Source organism: Mesoplodon mirus, assembly GCF_964341445.2.
Source record: "Mesoplodon mirus genome assembly, chromosome: 14".
NCBI classification, from domain to species: Eukaryota; Metazoa; Chordata; class Mammalia; order Artiodactyla; family Ziphiidae; genus Mesoplodon; species Mesoplodon mirus.
The window spans coordinates 45,086,455-45,105,171 of NC_138990.1; the positions used below are offsets into that span (position 1 = coordinate 45,086,455).

Genomic DNA, 18,717 nt, shown 5'->3' on the forward strand with positions numbered 1-18,717 from the left:
AAATGCCTCTACAGGAGACATTAGAGAGGTCAGGAGAAAACTCAGCACAGGCAGAACTCTGAAAGCCAAAAAATCCTTCGTAGGAATAGGGATCTAAAGTGCTCAGGACAGAAGAGGTTTAGGGCAAGACTGAAGGCATAAATCTAGCTCTATGGATCTTCAGAGACATTGACAAGCATAGCATGTGCTGAAATCCACAGGGGCTTCCTATACAGAGCTGACTTACTTAACCTCCTTCTGCGAAGCTCCAAATTTATTCTTCTTGCATAGGGTCTGACCACGGTAAAGTCCTATCAAGGCTTTTGATTCTTTGGTCATTGCGAGCTCTCCAAATTTCTGGAAAAAGGGAAGAAGAAAAGGTAGAACTTCTCAGTCTTGGAGACGTGGATTCTTTGGGGTCAGTTTCTCTGCAGAGCAGAGGTAACATATGCAAAGCCTCAGATCCTGAGCTGCTGAAGTTGGTCTTCTGCTGAGCGTCTTTCTTTCACTCCCCTCATCTGTACCACTTCCAACTACTGCTTTGAAAGGTTCTGGATATAACTGAGCTCTCAGATTCTCTACATCAGAGGTTGTGGTAACTTTTTTCATGGAATTAGAGTGTCAGAGCCAAAATGGACCAATCATCTCAACCACCGCCCTCATTTTAAAGACTGGGAAGAGGAGGCTCAGAACTTGACCTTGCTCAAAGCCACACTGCCTCAAAGGGTCAGAGACAGAACTTGAACCCAGGCAGTATGACTCCCAACTCCAGTTCTCCTTCCAGGGTAGCAGGCTGCCCCATGTGATATCTACCACTTTAAAAGGACCTTAACACTTACAGAGAACAAGTCTCAACTTAGTGGGAAACAGCATGAGATTTAGAGTCTGTATTTGAAAGAACTGAGTTTAACGACTGGCCCTGCCATTTCCCAGTTGTGAACCTTTCTTCATCCTTAAAATGGGAAAAACAATACCTATTTTACAGTATTGTTGTGGGAAGTAAATGAAAACACTAGTAAAATGACTGGGCCTCAATGTTAGCTATTACCATCATCAATATTATTAGAATTTACTGGTATGATTACATGGTTGCAAACAGCACTTAAGAGAAGGAATCCCTCTAATAATGTTGCCTTCATGTCTGAATAGAACATGAAACAATGTTCTACTAATCTTGGCAAAGTAGGTTCTATTCAATAAACCAGTGATTTTCAAACCATGGGTAGAAATCTATCAGTGGTCATGAATTTAGGAGGTTGTGATAAGTAGAACAGATAGAAAATACTGAGTACAGTGTACAGGCTAATTATTTTGGGAAATATGCTTCAATCTTTCTGTACATATGTGTATGTGTGTCTAGTGATAATGTAAAAGAATTAATCAGAGTGCACTGCAGTAAGCAACCCAGTATAAGAAATGTTTTCTCTGAACTTGTCCTGAGCTCTTCAGATATCTTTTATTCTATTATTGAAGAGCAATCATCCTTCAATGATTGCCTAAAACTTCAAAACAACCCAAACAACTAAAATCTACAATACCACCAACTTGTTAGGAAGTGGAAGGGCTGAGGCTGGTTCGTGTGTTGCTGTTTTCTTGTCTTAGTGGGTGCAAAACATTTCCCTTCACTTCCTAATTCATCAAAGGGAGGCTGCGCTTCACAGGTTTATCTGCAGGCTCTAACAAGTAAGAACCATATTTTTGTATCAATGTACTCACTTTATCACAACAAAACCAGCCCAACTACAGAACAAAAAGTCCAAATGATTCCTTTTGAAAGGATTCTAACTCTACTCCTGCTTTTCCTAGTTATACCCTCATTATTGAGAGCAAGTTCAAATATCTGGGGACTACTATGGTTTTCTTAGCACCTACTTGCTCACTGAGATTAATCGTAAGAAACGACAACCAGTGGAGGAAAACTTTTTTTTACTAGGCTTTGAATACTTTACCTTTTTTCAGTTTTACACAGCATTGTGGATCTCGCTTTTTCTGTCTCTAATAATAAAACACTGAAAGGAAATAACTTTACCTGAGATTCAGAGAGATAGCCAGCGTCACTCCCTTGCTCAATCCCAGTCTTCACTACCTAAAAAACATATAAAGTACTTGTTCCTTGTTGGAATGGATCGGCAGGATATACAGTAATGCTGAAAAAAATTGCTAGCATTGTTAGTCTTCAAAGAGTAAGTCAAAAGTCTAGACTGGCGTGAGAAAGAGAAGAGGACTGAGGGCCTTACTGCTTAAGACTGACTTAATTCTCCACCTCTGAGGCTACTGCTCAACCTAGCATAAAATGGAAGGAAATAAAGCAGAAGGAAAGGGAATTAAGAAGTCAGAAAAGGAAAAGAACCCAGAGGTTCCACAGCTCAAACTCCACCTCCTTATCCTTTGAATCCTGTTATTTTGTCAGAGAAAGAGCTGCCATCACCCCTTTCTGAGTCCAATGATAGGTCTACCTTTTCCTCTTAACTCCCTTCCCTCCTGCTTGAATTATTCTTCCAGCTCCTCTCCTGTTCTCCAAGTGTGGGCAGGTCCCCAAAGTTCCACTTGCAGCACATTTCTCCATTTATTCTTCCTCAGGAACATCATTTAGTTTATCACAGTAATCGTGAACTCCATGAAGTTCAATTGAACATTTGGGGTAAGCACTAACCTAAGTACAATAGCAAGTATAAAAGAAACAACCCTGTATTCAATCCCCATAATTTAATGGTGATTAAAAAAACCCCAAATATATCCATCTATATTCTTAATTGACTTCTCTGTCTAAACTACTGTTGCTTGAATTTCCTGAATACCTAATCTCAACACTTCTAAACCTTAACTCCTAACTCTCTTTGGCAAGTCTCTTACTACCTTCATATTTTTGCTTTTACTATTCTATTTCGGGGTCTTATTCAAACTTCAAGTCGGAATTACCAGAATAGTCTCCTAGTTCATTGCTCTACTTTGTCTCTCTTTCTAATCCATTTTTACTCACTGCCATGAAAACGGTTCTCTATGATCTGTATAGGACAAAGATCAAATTTCTTAATTAATTACTGTCTACCTTTTAAAATCTACCTTTGGTCTTCCTTCCTGAAGACATTGCATTGTCCTCCTACAAAAACTGATCTGAATACTGTATGCTGACACATATATATGGAATTTAAGAAAAAAAAATGTCATGAAGAACATAGGGGTAAGACAGGAATAAAGACACAGACCTACTAGAGAATGGACTTGAGGATATGGGGAGGGGGAAGGGTAAGCTGTGACAAAGTGAAAGAGTGGCATGGACATATATACACTACCAAACGTAAGGTAGATAGCTATTGGGAAGCAGCCGCATAGCACAGGGAGATCAGCTCGGTGCTTTGTGACCGCCTGGAGGGGGGCGGATAGGGAGGGTGGGAGGGAGACGCAAAAGGGAGGGGATATGGGAACATATGTATATGTATAACTGATTAAATTTGTTATAAAGCAAAAAAAAAAAAAAAACTGATCTGATTTGATGTTCCTTGAAGAGCCTCATGCTTTCCAGCTTCTGTAACTTTGCTCAAAATGCCCATCCTACCTGGCTCTCTCATCGTGTATTCTCTAACAATTTCAGGGATCGTTCCCTCCTCAGTGAATTTAGCAATCTTCCTCTGTCCCAGTTAGCTGGCGTTAACCCTATGCAGCTGCATACTGCCCCCATCCTGCCATCTGCCTTACCACATATATGTGTTTAATCTCCCCAACCCAGACTGTGTGAGGTGAACGGAAGTAGGGGACCACGTTTCCTATTTTATATACTTTGGTGTCCTCGGCTCAAAATATACTTGTTGACTAGTTCATTCTCCAATTCTGAAATCTTTGATTATTGATCTTGTCTTCAATTATTGCTCTTTTGATCTTGGACTTTCCAGATTGAAGATTTTATAAGCTTTAAAGTCTACCTTTAGACAGATGTTACTTCAACTCTGTGATCATTTTAATTATCCTCCTTGAGCTTTTCCAGAACTTCTCTATATCATTACATCTTTTTCCTAATTATGGCAATGGAAAGTCAATGAGACATTTTAGGTAATGACAATGGTTTTGACTAAGGACAGAATACAGCCATTAATTTTGTTTCAACTGCCTCTTAATCAATGTCCAATATGTTACTGGCTTTGTTATACTGATATGACATAGGTTCCTTTCCTGGTTTGTAACTGGTGATTTTAAGCTCATCAACTAAAACGTGTGCCTGGCACTAATTTTCCCCAAATACCCGTCTATATAAATCCTCAGAGCTTGCTATGCTCTTGTGTTAGTTTTGGTCAGAACCTTGATAGCAGCATGAAGAACTTTAGTACCGGCACACACGGTGCAGAATGGCAATAAAGAGTACTGCTCTAGACAAAGGGAAGACACATGAGAAACGTGGAGTATGGGGTAAAGACTCACATCAATTATTTTCAGAGGTGCAGGATAAAGGCCCTTGGTCTGCTTTCGTACTTTTTCTTCCACCTTTTTGTAAATCTGTTTCCTGACAAATGGAATACTCATGGCATACGATGTCAATTCTGTAAGGTAAAATGCTTTTAGAACCTTACTGGAAAGAGCCCAGCCTCCTTTGTTAGTTTGTTCTGTAAACTCCATAAAAATGCAGTGATTCTAGCTATCTGAAAGAACTGCTCTTTACTCTGATATAAACAATCTAAGTTTCAACCTAAGCACTTCTTTAAACATTAGCTGATAAACATTAAAGCTTGGTGTTGGGTACATGGGTATTTATTACACTATTACATTATTCTATTTTGGTATTATTTAAAATTATCCAAAATAAAAAGTTTAAAAAAAAAGTCTTTAACCAGTGTAAGGTCCAGGACTTGAGCAGAGTTATTGCATCCTTTAAGGCTGACTTTACACTTCAGAGTAAACAATGCGCTTACCTCTTCCCTCATTTCGGATTTATAGAAAATAAAATTAAATTCCCTGGAAAGAAGCTTTGCCTTAGTTCTTGAATAATGACACTCACTTTCTACCAATCCCTTGTCTCTCTTTGGAGAGATCTTTTTATCAGCTAGTCCTTTAGCAAAAGTAATTGCAACTTCTTCTAGGTATTCAATTGTCCGTTCCTCTGGAGGTTTTATTCCTGGTCCTGTAAAGATGAACACAACAGAGTGGAATGTAAATCAGGCTTGGACCAGTCCCAGGTGGGGAAAACCCAGGCAGGCCAAAGCTGAAGGCTCCAGCACCCACTTTCAGCGCAGCTTTCTAAGTCTGACTAGAGACTGGTAAGTGGCAATGTCATGAACTATGGACTCAAAAAGAGAAGTCACACTGAGCGAAGGTGCAACAACCTCCTCCTGGTAGAAAACAAGTCTTAAGCCCTATTTAAGTCTGGCCTCCACTTCTGAGTAGGATGCATTATGTCTCATGAGGCCTGTTTTCTTGCTGCAAAACTGGAAAACAAAAAACTCAATTGCAAAATCACATTTGTAAAGACACTGGAGAGCTGTGGAAGCAACAAAGGTTATATGAACAGAATTCCAGAGAGGGAAGAGCCTGTCCAATGTGAACTGATGATTGCTGGACATTGTCTTGCCTGGGGGTACATGATGCTTTTGGGCGTGGGCTGAAGACTGGACTTGGCTCAAGCAGAAGGATGCTACTGAGGGAAAGTGAAATGATCAGAGTTTTTGGTGGTCACACACAACAAGTCAGTACTAGAAGAAAGCAAACGCAAAGCTAGTTTTCCCGCATGGAACATCTGTGAAGTTCTAAGGTGGTGCAAGAGGCTGGAAGCTAGAGTGAAATCTCTTATAGTGTCATAATGTTTAGCACATGCAGGACTTGTATAGAAAGAGGGACATGCCAAAAACATGCACCTGATTTTTCGCTTGAGGCAGAGCCTGATACCAAACTTGCTGGAGGCAGGAGACAAAGACTCAAAAAAGCCAAAGGCTGTTTTCACACAGCTATGAAAACAGACACCTACCAGGCTCTCAATCAAAAGCTTGTAAGAGCCACACTGGAGCGAGAGGTGGCTGAGGTTGAAAAGCCGATCTTGTGCCTTCTTATGGTATATAGGGAACAAAATCCCAGTAGAGGGAGAAGCCTGCAACAATATGCAACCATTCTCCCCCTTAAGACATCTGCCCTACTTTCAGCCTCCACGGACAAGGAAGAAAATGAACTAAGCCCCAAACTTCTGAATGACAAAAGTGCACAGGGTCCACAAAACTCATAATGTAATGCTGGACTTATGGAAGAATACTGGAGAGCAGTTGCTATGCAAAAGGAGAGCTCCAGAGATCTACAGAGGGGCCCCTTGAAACTCAGGCGAAGTATCATTCTGCACATGCATGAGAGGAAACTACCTGAGGCCAGGGAAAGAACCAACATAAAGGCATGAAAAGAAGCAAGAAAAAACATGGTCTACAGCTAGGAGACAAACTGACCGATAGAAACAGATGCAGAATTGAAAAGATAGGATAAGCAGACACAATGTTAGAAAGGTTACTGTAAATTCATGCCATATGTTAAAGAAGGCAGAGGAAAACAGAAACATAATGAAGAGAAATTGAAGATGTAACAATGAATCAAATATTATTTCTAAATATGAGAAAAAACAATACCTGAAACAAAAAATATAGGCAATTGGATTAATAGCAAATTATACTGTGAAGAAGAAAAGAACAGGAAACTTGAATACATGGCAAGAGAAATATAAACAGACTGAAAGAAAAGAAACAGAGCTTCATTTTGGGACAATATCAAGTGATCTAAACTATGTGAGACTGAAGTCTCAGGAAAGGGGTAGGGGACTAAGGAGACAAAAAACTTGTACTCCGAAAACTATAAGACACTAATGAAAGAAATCGAAGATGACACAAACAGATGGGAAGATATACCATGTTCTTGGATAGGAAGAATCAGTACTGTCAAAATGACTATACTACCCAAGGCAATCTACAGATTCAATGCAATTCCTATCAAATTTTCACAGAACTACAACAAAAAATCTTAAAATTTGTATGGTGAAACAAAAGACCCCAAATAGCCAAAGCAATCTTTAGAAAGGAAAACAGAGCTGGAGGAATCAGGCTCCCTAACTTCAGACCATACTACAAAGCTATAATCATCCAAATAGTATGGTTCTGGCACAAAAATAGAAATATAGATCAATAGAACAGGATAGAAAGCCCAGAAATAAACCCACGCACCCATGGTCAATTAATGTACTACAAAGGATACAAGACTATACAATGGTGGAAAGACAGTCTCTTCAACAAATGGTGCTGGGAAAACTGGACAGCTACATGTAAAAAAAATGAAATTAGAACATTCTTTAACACCATACACAAAAATAAACTCAAAATGGATAAAAGACCCAAATGTAAGACTGGATACTATAAAACTTAGAGTAAAACGTAGGCAGAACACTCTTTTACATAAATCACAGTAATATCTTTTGCGATCCACCTCCTAGACTAATGGAAATAAAAACAAAAATAAACAGATGGGACCTAATTAAACTCAAAAACTTTTGCACAGCAAAAGAAACCATAAACAAAACGAAAAAACCCACAGAATGGGAGAAAATATTTGCAAACGATGTGACCGACAAGGGATTAATCTCCAAAATTTACTAACAGCTCATGCAGCTCAATATCAAAAAACCAAACAACCCAATCAAAAAATGGGCAGAAGACCTAAACAGACATTCCCCAAAGAAGACATACAGATGGCCAAGAGGCACATGAAAAGATGCTCAACATAGCTAATTATTAGAGAAATGCAAATCATGACTACAATGAAATATCATCTCACACCAAGCAGAATGGCCATCATCAAAAAATCTACAAACAATAAATGCTGGAGAGGGTGTGGAGAAAAGGGAACCCTCCTACACTGTTGGTGGGAACATAAATTGGTACAGCCACTATGGAGAACAGTATGGAGGTTCCTTAAAAAACTAAAAATAGAGTTACCATATGATCCAGCAATCCCATTCCTAGGCATATATCCAGAGAAAACCATGGTTCAAAAGATACATGCACCCCCAATGTTCACCACAGCACTGTTTATAATAGCCAAGACATGGAAGCAGCCTAAATGTCCACTGACAGATGAATGGATAAAGAAGATGTGGTACATATATACAATGGAATATTACTTAGCCATTAAAAAGAAGGAAATAATGTCATTTGCAACAACATGGGTGGACCTGGAGATTATCACACCAAATGAAGTAAATCAGGGAAAGACAAATATCATATGATATTGCTTGTATTCAGAATCTAAAAAAAAATTGATACAAATGAACTTATTTACAAAACAGAAACAGACTCACAGATGTAGAGAATGAACTTATGGTTACCAGGGGGGATGGGAGGGTGGGAGGGATAGATGGGGAGTTTGGGATTGACATGTACACACTGCTATACTTAAAATAGATAACCAACAAGGACCTACGGTATAGCGCAGGGAACCTTGCTCAATGTATAGCTTTAATGCTTAGGTTAGAAAAGAAGAAAGGCCTAAAATCAATGAAAGAAACCAGAAACTAGTTTCTAGTAAGAAACTAGAAAAAAGAAGAGCAAATTATATCCAAAAGCAAGCAGAAAGAAATAAATAATAAGACAGCTGAAATCAATAAAACAGCAAACAAAATCAATGGAATTAAAAGCTGATTCTTAGAAAAGATCAATAAAACTGATAAATTTCTAGCCAGACTCATCAGGGAAAAAAGAGAAGACACAAATTAGCAATATCAGGAATGAAAGAGGACTATCATTATAGAGTGTAAAGATATGAAAAGAATAATAATAAAGTATTATGAACAACTTTTTTTTTTAACTTTAAAAAAAATATTTATTTATTTATTTGGTTGTGCTGGGTCTTAGTTGCAGCAGGCAGGCTCCTTAGTTGTGGCATGCCGACTCTTAGTTGCAGCATGCATGTGGGATCTAGTTCCCTGACTAGGGATCGAATCCAGGCCCCCTGCATTGGGAGTGTGGAGTCTTATCCACTGCGTCACCAGGGAAGTCCCTGAACAACTTTATTGAAATAAATTGGTCAAGTTAAATGAAATGGACAAAATCTTTGCAAAATAAACAACTACAGCTCACTCAAGAAATGGTGAACCTGGGGCTTCCCTGGTGGTGCAGTGGTTAAGAATCCACCTGACAATGCAGGGGACACGGGTTCAAGCCCTGGTCTGGGAAGATCCCACATGCCGCAGAGCAACTAAGCCCATGTGCCACAACTACTGGGCCTGTGAGCCACAACTACTGAACCCACACGCCACAACTACTGAAGCCTGCACACCTAGAGCCCGTGATCCGCAACAAGAGACACCACCACAATGAGAGGCCTGCGCACCTCAACGAAGAGTAGCCCCCACTCACTGCAAACAGAGGAAGCCCGTGCACAGCAATGAAGACCCAACACAGCAAAAAAATTAATTAAATAAATAAAATTTTTTTAAAAATTAAAAAAAAAAGAAAAGAAATGGTGAACCTGCACTACTATGTATAGAATGGATAGCTAATAAGGACCTGCTGCTGTGTAGCACAGGGAACTCTACTCAATGCTCTGTGGTGACCTGTATGGGAAGAGAATCTAAAAAAGAGTGGATGTAAGTAAATGTATGGTGATTTGCTTTGCTGTGCACCCAAAGCTAACACAACATTGTATATCAACTACACTCCAATTTAAAAAAAAAAAAAAAGGAAAGAAAGAAAAAAGAAATAGTGAACCTGGGAATTCCCTGGCAGTCCAGTGGTTAGGACTCAGTGCTTTCATGGCCAGGGGCCTGGGTTCAATCCCTGGTGAGGGAACTAAGATCCTGCAAGCCACGTGGCAAGGCCAAAAAAAAAAAGAAAAAAGAAAGAGTCAACCTGAATAGCCCCATTATCTACTAAGGAAATTGAATTCACAGGTTATAACCTTCCCAAGAAGCAAAAGTCCAAGTCCATATAACTTCACTGGTGAATTTTATCAAGGATTTAAGGAAAATATAATACCAATTCTACACAAAATCTTCCAGAAAACTGAAGAGGAAGAAATATTTCCAACTCATTTTATGAAGTCAGAATTACCCAGATATCAACACCAGGCAAAAATATCACAAGAAAAAAAATATTATTCCTGAGACCATTCTCTCTCATGACCAGACATAAAAATCCTTCACAAAATTTTATCTGATTCAGCCGGCACTTTATAAAAAGGATGATACATCACAACCAAGTGAAGTTTATTCTAGGAATGAATTCAATAGTCAAAAATCAATGTAAATGACTTTACTTAATAAACTAAAAGGACGAACCCAAACAATCATCTCATTAGATGCAGAAAAAGCAATATAGTTCTCAGCAAACTATAAATAAGGTACACCTGCAATCTGATAAAGGGTATATATGAAAAATCTACATAACATTATACACCTTACAGCATCAGGGTGAATGTCTCTCTTAAGATTGGAACAAGTTAATAATATCTGCTTTCACTTCAAATCAATATTGTACTAAAGATCTTAGCCACTGCAGTAAGTCAAGAAAAAGAAACACCAACCAGATGGGAAAGGAAGAAGTGAAACTCTCTTTATTTGTAGATAACATGATTATTTATGTAGAAAATCCTTAGGAATCTACAGAAAAAGCTAGTAGAATAAATAAATTTAGCAAAATCACAGAATACAAGGTCCACATACGAAAATCATTTGTATTTATATATGTTAGTAATTAATGAGAAATTAAAGTTAAAAAAGTATAATGGCACAAAAGTATGAAATACTTAGGTACAAATTTAACAAAATGTGTGCAAGGTATGTTCAACAAAAAGTATAAAACACTACTGAGAGAAATTAAAGATGACCTAAGTAAACAGAAAGTTCTATTATGTTCATAATGAAAACACTCAGTATTTTTAAAATGTCAATTCTCCCCAAATTGATACATTGATTCAATGGAATTCCAATCAAGATGCTAGCAGATGTTTTTGTAGATATGGATGAGATGATTTAAAATTCATATGTAAATGCAAAGAAACTAGAATAGGCAAAATGATATTGAAAGAAGAGAAGCAAGGTGGAGGGTGGGGTTACACTATCAGATATCAAGATTTACTACAAAACACAATAATCAAGACAGTGTGACACTGTCTTAAGTAAAGACATATAAATAATTGGAAATATGAAACCTAGATATAGATCCAAACACAGAGGGTCAACTAATTTTCCACCAAGGTGTCAAGGTGTCAATGGGAAAGAAGAGTCTTCTCAACAAATTGTGCCAGGACATTTTGGATATTCATAATCACACAACAACAACAACTCAATCTTTACCTCACACCATACATAAACATTAACTTGAAGTAGCACAGACCAAAATGTAAGAGCTAAGTTACAAAACTTTCAGAAGAAAACATAGGAGAAAATCCTTGTAATCTTGTTAGGAAAAGATTTCTAAAACACCAATACCATGATCCATAAAAGAAGACTTAGATACATTGGACTTCATCAAAATTAAGAATTTCTACTCTTAGATAATGAAAAGACAAGCCACAGACAGGGAGAAAATATTTGCAAATTACAAGTCTCATAATGGACTTATAGCCTGTTATATAAAGAACTCTGAAAACTCAGTAATAAGAAAAACAGCTAAATCAAACAAAATGGGCAAAACATTTGAACACTTTATCAGATGATATACAGAAGGCAAATAAATACATGAAATAAGTTCGGTATCTTTGGTCTTTAGGGAAATACAAATTAAACCCCAATGACATATTACTACATTCCTATTGAAATGTTTAAAATTAAAAAGACTGAGCGTGTAAAGTGGTTGTAACTAGAACTCTCATACACTGCTGGTAAGAATGTAAAATGGTATAACCACTTTGGAAAAACAGTTTGACAGGTTCTTAAAAGCTAAGCACATCTATCATATGGTCCAGCCAATCCACTTTTCAGTATTTGTCCAAAAGAAATGAAATATTTGTCCACATAAAGACTTGTCAATGAATGTTCATAGCAGCTTTATTCAGAATCGCCCCAAATTGGAAACACCTCAAATGTCTATCATTTGGTGAACGGATAAACAAATTATGGTTTACCTATACAATGGAATGACATTCAGCAACAAGAAGGAATACATTGCTGACATATAACAACATGGATGAATCTCAAAAGCAGTATGCTAAATGAAAGACACAAAAAGATACATACTAGAAATGTTCTATTGTATGATTGTGGTGGTGTTTACATAGCTATATACGTTTGTCAAAATGCAAACTGTACATTAAACACTGGTAAATTTATTATCATGTAAATAACATCTCAATAATGCTGATTTTTAAGAAATGTAGGAGGGTCATGAACATACAATCTGGAATAGTGGTTTCCTTGGATGAGAAGAGGCAAGGAAATTGTATGGGAGGAAGCAGCACATTAGTAGATGTCAATTATTAATATCCTTAGGTTGGTTGTTTCATACATGTTTACTGTATTATTAAAACAGACACAAAAAACTGAAGAATAGTTATCATGGATAATGATACAGGTAATTTAAGAACCAAAACTAATGACTCGATTCAATTCTGTACTCCTGATGTCCCAATTATAAATAACGTAAAATAGAAATTGGGGTGATGTTGAAAATGATTTAGTATTAGTTATTTTTAGAAAACTTCACTCTTCAGAATAATGACTCATTTCTTAAGTGTTTGGGTTTCACTATAACCAATATTCAAGATATTAACTCTTTAAAAAAATAAATAACTTCATAAGGCTCAATTCTGAAGCATGTTAGCACTTACCCAGCGGTTCCACCAGTTGGTCAACCAGGCCCATTTTCTTCGCTCTGTCTGCACGAATGCCTCTACCAGTCAGCATCATGTCAAAAGCAGCAGGCACACCCACCTAACAAGCCAGCAAGGATTTGAGCAAAGATGGAAAAAAATCAGAGTGACAATTACAATTTACAAATCATCCAACTGAGCAAAATAAATATTAAAATGAGAAAAGTCAAACCAGATTTTTTTGTTTGTTTGTTTGTTTTTATTTGCGGTACGCGGGCCTCCCACTGCTGTGGTCTCTCCCGCCGCGGAGCACAGGCTCCGGACACACAGCAGGCCCAGCGGCCATGGTTCACGGGCCCAGCCACTCCACGGCACGCAGGATCCTCCCGGACCGGGGCACAAACCCGTGTCCCCTGCATCGGCAGGTGGACTCTCAACCACTGCGCCACGAGGGAAGCCCTAAATTTCTTTTTTTAAAATTTGTTTATTTATTTATTTTTGGCTGCATTGGTACTTTGTTGCTGAGCACCGGCTTTCTCTAGTTGTGGCGAGCGGGCGCTGCTCTTTGTTGTGGTGCGCAGGCTTCTCACTGCGGTGGCTTCTCTTGTTGCGGAGCACGGGCTCTAGGTGCATGGGCTTCAGTAGTTGTGGCACGTGGGCTCAGTAGTTGTGGCTCACGGGCTCTAGAGCGCAGGCTCAGTAGTTGTGGCACGCAGGCTTAGTAGTTGTGACTCACAGGCTCTAGAGTGCAGGCTCAGTAGTTGTGGCGCACGGGCTTATTAGTTGCTCTGTGGCATGTGGGATCTTCCCGGACCAGGGCTTGAACCTGTGTCCCCTGCATTGGCAGGCGGATTCTTAACCACTGCGCCACCAGGGAAGTCCAGTTTCTAAATTTTACAATGAATACCCACATTATACCTTTTGTACAGAGGAAATAGATCTAAAGGGGCACATAGGACCGAGGTTCTCAAGTTCACATGGGTATCTTAAACTCACCATTTTGGGTAGCCTTTGTGTGCCTCCCGCTCCTGGTAGGATTCCCAGCAAGACTTCAGGGGAACCCAGTACTGTTTTCTTATCTTTTGTTGCTATTCTGTATTGGCATGAAATGGCAAGCTTCAAACAAATGAAAGAAAATCAGAGTGTTAAAAAATGTAACTTTGTAACATCTTAGGATATGTGAGGGTCTAAAGATTACTCATAAAGCAGGAATATGCCCCCAGAATAAACTGAAATTCCTTAGGCTGGCATTTGATGCTTTCTATAATTTACCTTTCTGGCCTTACTTCATACCTTTCCCCTAAGTTATCAACCTCTTTTTGGGTTGCGGATCTCCTTGAAAATCTGCTGAAAGGTATGGAAGCTCTCAACAGAAAAATGCACACACAATTATATATGCACCCCAGGCTAAGAAGCCCTGTACGATGTAAAGACTCTTCAATCAAGCAGGCCTACTTATGGTGCCCTAATTAGGCTTTGTTTATCCTTGTCTTTGCTCACACCATGCCACATGTGGAATGTTTTCCCACTACTTTCTGGTTAATCAAATTCTGCCTATCTTTTAGGACCAGACACAGGTTTCCTTAATTAATACATGTGAAAGTGTCTAGTATAGAACCCAGCATGTGATAAATGTTCAATAAATGTTATTTTCTTTTCCCCTCCTTCTTTCTTACATGCTCCAGTTTGGTAAGCATCTCTTCTCTCAAATCTTGTGTTATTTACCATCTTTACTACTCACAAAACACTTGACGTACATTATGCATTATGTGTCTCAACTAGACTTCAGTAGCTCAACAGCATGAATCACACTTCTGAATCTTTGCCTTGCAAACTTGAACAAGGTTTTTTTAGAATTGATAGGGACCTTAGAGATCTAGTTCAAAATCTTCTCAGTTTGTAAATGAAAATGACACTTTGGTTCACTTGCACTGTGCCATGAGAATAAGGATAAAAACCTATCCAGAAATTTGATAACTAAAAACAAAGCTGATTCTCCCTCAACAACTTTTTTTAAGGCAAAATAGTAACCTAAAGGTTTGCAGCTGGTGAATCCCAACAATGAGCTGGACAGTTGTCTCAATGACTTTGGAATAAATATGTACCTCAAGTCCTCCTCCTAAGCAGGATCCATTGATGGCAGCCACAATAGGCTTTGTGGACTTCTCAACTTTCTCAAACATTCTCTGTGCTTCCTGTGATATCTGTGTTACCTCTTGAGAGGTCGTGCAAGCAGTTAACATGCTGCAGTAAACATGAGAGAAGAGAACCAAAAAAAAAACAAAGATAAAACCATAATCTATTTTGTTCAATACTTCATCCACCATATCCTTATCCTATCATATATCAATATTTGGTAGTGAATCTTCAAACACTCAGAAGTTTAAGAATGATTTTGCCTCAGATAGCACTAATATCAGTGACATCATCTCTCATAAAGAGTGTTAAATTTCTGGATTCAGAGAATATGAAACAAAACATGTTGAATAATTTGTTTGTTTTGGTAACAAATCATTAGATTACAAAGCTCTGTACATGAGAAAATCATCTCCTGGTAAATATTTTCACAAGCAACTTAAACATTTTCACTATCAGGTAGCTTTCGGATTAAATATCCATCAGAATGACAGAAAAAAAGGCTTCTATTACAATAATGTTGTCCTCAATGTCCTTTAATTTCAGTTTGTTTCATTTGCTACTTACTGTTTCTGAACACATTTAAGCTGTGGGTTTTTTACTTTTGACCAAAGATAACTAATTTTCTGTCATTTTATATGCTGGGAGTTGTTCAGCTAGCCTCACACAAGCTACAAGTATTTTTCTATGGATTTAGGTAGCTACTACCAGGTACATCATGTCTTACTAGGCTTAAATAACCAAGCTAGAAGAAAAAGCACTTGATGGAGATAACTTTGCTTTTTCTAAAAACTAAACATAAACAAACAGAATATTTATGAATTTCTAATTACTATACATAAAAAAAAGGGTATATAATATTGAACAAAGTTTAAAAATATACAAACACCATAAATACAAATTATTAAGCCAATAATGCTGGCTATCATTGCCTAAACTGCAAAGAATAATACAACAAATATAACAAATACCCATATTTTGACAGAATTAACAACCGTTAACATTTTAACACAGTAAACTAATATTAAGGTATCATCTCTCCTCCTTACTTTTGCTTTAAAGAATTCTAAAGAAGTTATATATACGTACGTTATATCATTGAAAAAAAAAAGAAAATATTAGCTGTATTGGTAAAGTAGCCTTTGACCCCTGAAGTTCTACCAGCCAATTCATTTACTCTGAAACAACCATTTTCATATGTTTGTAGTGTATTCTTCAAACCAACTACATATTTGTATCCATAAATAATACAGAGAAGTATTTCATGTATGGTTTTAAAATGTTTATATAAACTATATACAGTATCAAACATTCTGTAACTTGCTGTTTTTTTTTTTTTTTTTTTTTTTTCTTTTTGCGGTATGCGGGCCTCTCACTGTTGTGGCCTCCCCCGTTGTGGAGCACAGGCTCCGGATGCGCAGGCCCAGAGGCCATGGCTCACGGGCCCAGCCGCTCCGCGGCATATGGGATCCTCCCAGACCGGGGCACGAACCCGTATCCCCTGCATCGGCAGGCGGACTCTCAACCACTGCGCCACCAGGGAGGCCCACTTGCTGTTTTTTTAACATTATGTTTTTGAGTTCTAACATTATGCTATAGATCTAGTTAGTTCCTTTGAATTGTTTTTGTAGTATTTTATCTTGTGAATATTCCACATTTACTTATCTATTTCCCTCATGACTGACGTTTAGCTTGTGTCAAATTCTTCACTATTTTAAACTACACAGGACTGAACATCCCTATGCATGCATGGGTCCTTAAAACCAAAGAGTGGGATTTCTCTAGCATATATACCTAGAAGAGGTACGTGCATTTTCAGTTTTACTAAATTTTATCAAATTACTCTCCAAAGTGGCTATACCAATTTGCATTCCTACTAGGAATATTTAACTTTCTCATTTTCCCAAGTCCTTGCTAATATATTTTCAAACTTTTAAATGTTTGCTGGTCTGGTGGATGAAAAAAAAAGGGCATCTCATTGTTAGTTTATTTTCATTCTACTCAAATATTGATCCTTGAACTACTACTTCAACTTCTTTAAAGAAAGGCTGTATTCAGTCTTATAAGGTTTAAGCAACAAATCCCTCTTTTTTATTAACTTTATTATACTCATGAAAATAACTTTAAAAAAACTTGCAGAGAAAATTTACTTCTACCTTCTTTTATTTTTTTTTTATTTTTTTTTATTATTATTATTTTTTGTAGTACACGGGCCTCTCACTGTTGTGGCCTCTCCCGTTGCAGAGCACAGGCTCCGGACGCACAGGCCCAGCGGCCATGGCTCACGGGCCCAGCCGCTCCGCGGCATGTGGGATCCTCCCCAACCGGGGCACGAACCCGTGTCCCCTGCATCAGCAGGCGGACTCTCAACCACTGCGCCACCAGGGAAGCCCTACCTTCTTTTAAAATGAGAAATGATTAGGCCTAAAAAAACATACCATTAGCCAAGATAAAAGACGACTTCAAATTTCCTAAAACTTACTTGAGATCGGCACCTGCAATGAAGCACCCTGGCTTTGATGAGATAAGGACAACGCTTCTGATTTGATTGCTAGACCAGACTTCATTCATTACTTCTATGAACTCTGAATGCAGTTCTTGACCCAGAGTATTCACCTACCAAAGGGAAATACATATAAATCTAAGGGTTTAAATTCAAAGTAACAGATGTGCAAATCACCATCAAATGCTATTTTGATTATAGGAAATACGTTTATCCAGGAGAAATATACTGTTAAAAGAAAGAGACAGGGAAACAAACAAACAAACAACCCAGCAGCTGTCTATTCAGGTGCCTTGGCCAACTGTAAGCACCCCTCCCTCTAAAAATAGTTCTACTTAAAGGAGGAACTCGTATTCCTGAGGAGGTCATATTCCTAAGTTTCAATCATATGTAGGCTATAATTAAGTGTACAAACATTTATCAGCATGGAAAAAACTTGTATAATGTTAAGGAAAAAAAGAAATCAAAATTAGACATATAGGGCTTCCCTGGTGGCGCAGTGGTTGAGAGTCCGCCTGCCGATGCAGGGGACACGGGTTCGTGTCCTGGTCTGGGAAGATCCCACATGCCGCGGAGCGGCTGGGCCTGTGAGCCATGGCCACAGAGCTTGCGCGTCCAGAGCCTGTGCTCTGCAATGGCAGAGGCCACAACAATGAGAGGCCCACGTACCGCAAAAAAAAAAAAAATTAGACATATAATATGATCTTAATTTTTAGAATATTATTTGCTGAAACTGGATTAAATGTTAAAAGCGGTTATCTTTGGGTTTGGAGTATGAATGATTGTTATTCTCCTCTTTATTGCTTTAAAATGTCCTACTATAGGCATGTGTTATTCTTGTGTTCAGGAAAAATGGTCAACTTACAAAAAATATCTTAAGTTTGAATCATTGCTCAGTAAATGCTAAGATTTACTCTAGTGAGGGGGACTGGCTCTTACTTTCCTTAATTTGTGATAGTTGTTAATTGCTTACATCTAGGTCCTCCTACTTCACTGAGGCCTCTGGTAATAAGATTTCTGAAATATGAAATCGTTACACCAACTTTAGGTGAGGGAAAAGCATGAGCTCCTGCAATAAAGCTCTTCTTGGCAAAAGACTGGATTAATGCTGCATGCTTTTTTGAAGTTGCCAAAAACAAATGAAGCTCCACTTTGAACAGAACTTGATTTCTAATATATGAACTGCACCGAGTCATTCAGGTCCCATAGGAAACTTAACAACATTTAACCCAGCCAACTTACTATGAATGACTTATGTCAGGCAGGTTAAGGAAGCCGATTTAATAACCTCATAGTTAAGATGGGTAGGTTAGTTTTAATTCTTATAAACAAAGTTTATACTT

The 18,717-nt window shown here is 38.1% G+C and overlaps 1 protein-coding gene across 1 annotated transcript in view; it reads right to left on the reverse strand.

Moving 5' to 3' along the window:
• Nucleotides 1-18,717, reverse strand: part of HADHA (hydroxyacyl-CoA dehydrogenase trifunctional multienzyme complex subunit alpha) — a 40,867-nt gene that overhangs the window by 16,258 nt on the left and 5,892 nt on the right. The window contains exons 4-11 of the mRNA XM_082642308.1: nucleotides 17,354-17,487; nucleotides 14,841-14,979; nucleotides 13,732-13,851; nucleotides 12,754-12,856; nucleotides 4,967-5,089; nucleotides 4,393-4,511; nucleotides 2,009-2,065; nucleotides 227-336 (exon numbers count right to left, since the gene is read on the reverse strand). Coding sequence (XP_082498434.1) covers nucleotides 227-336; nucleotides 2,009-2,065; nucleotides 4,393-4,511; nucleotides 4,967-5,089; nucleotides 12,754-12,856; nucleotides 13,732-13,851; nucleotides 14,841-14,979; nucleotides 17,354-17,487 — 905 coding nt within the window. The remainder of the gene's footprint in view (nucleotides 1-226; nucleotides 337-2,008; nucleotides 2,066-4,392; nucleotides 4,512-4,966; nucleotides 5,090-12,753; nucleotides 12,857-13,731; nucleotides 13,852-14,840; nucleotides 14,980-17,353; nucleotides 17,488-18,717) is intronic.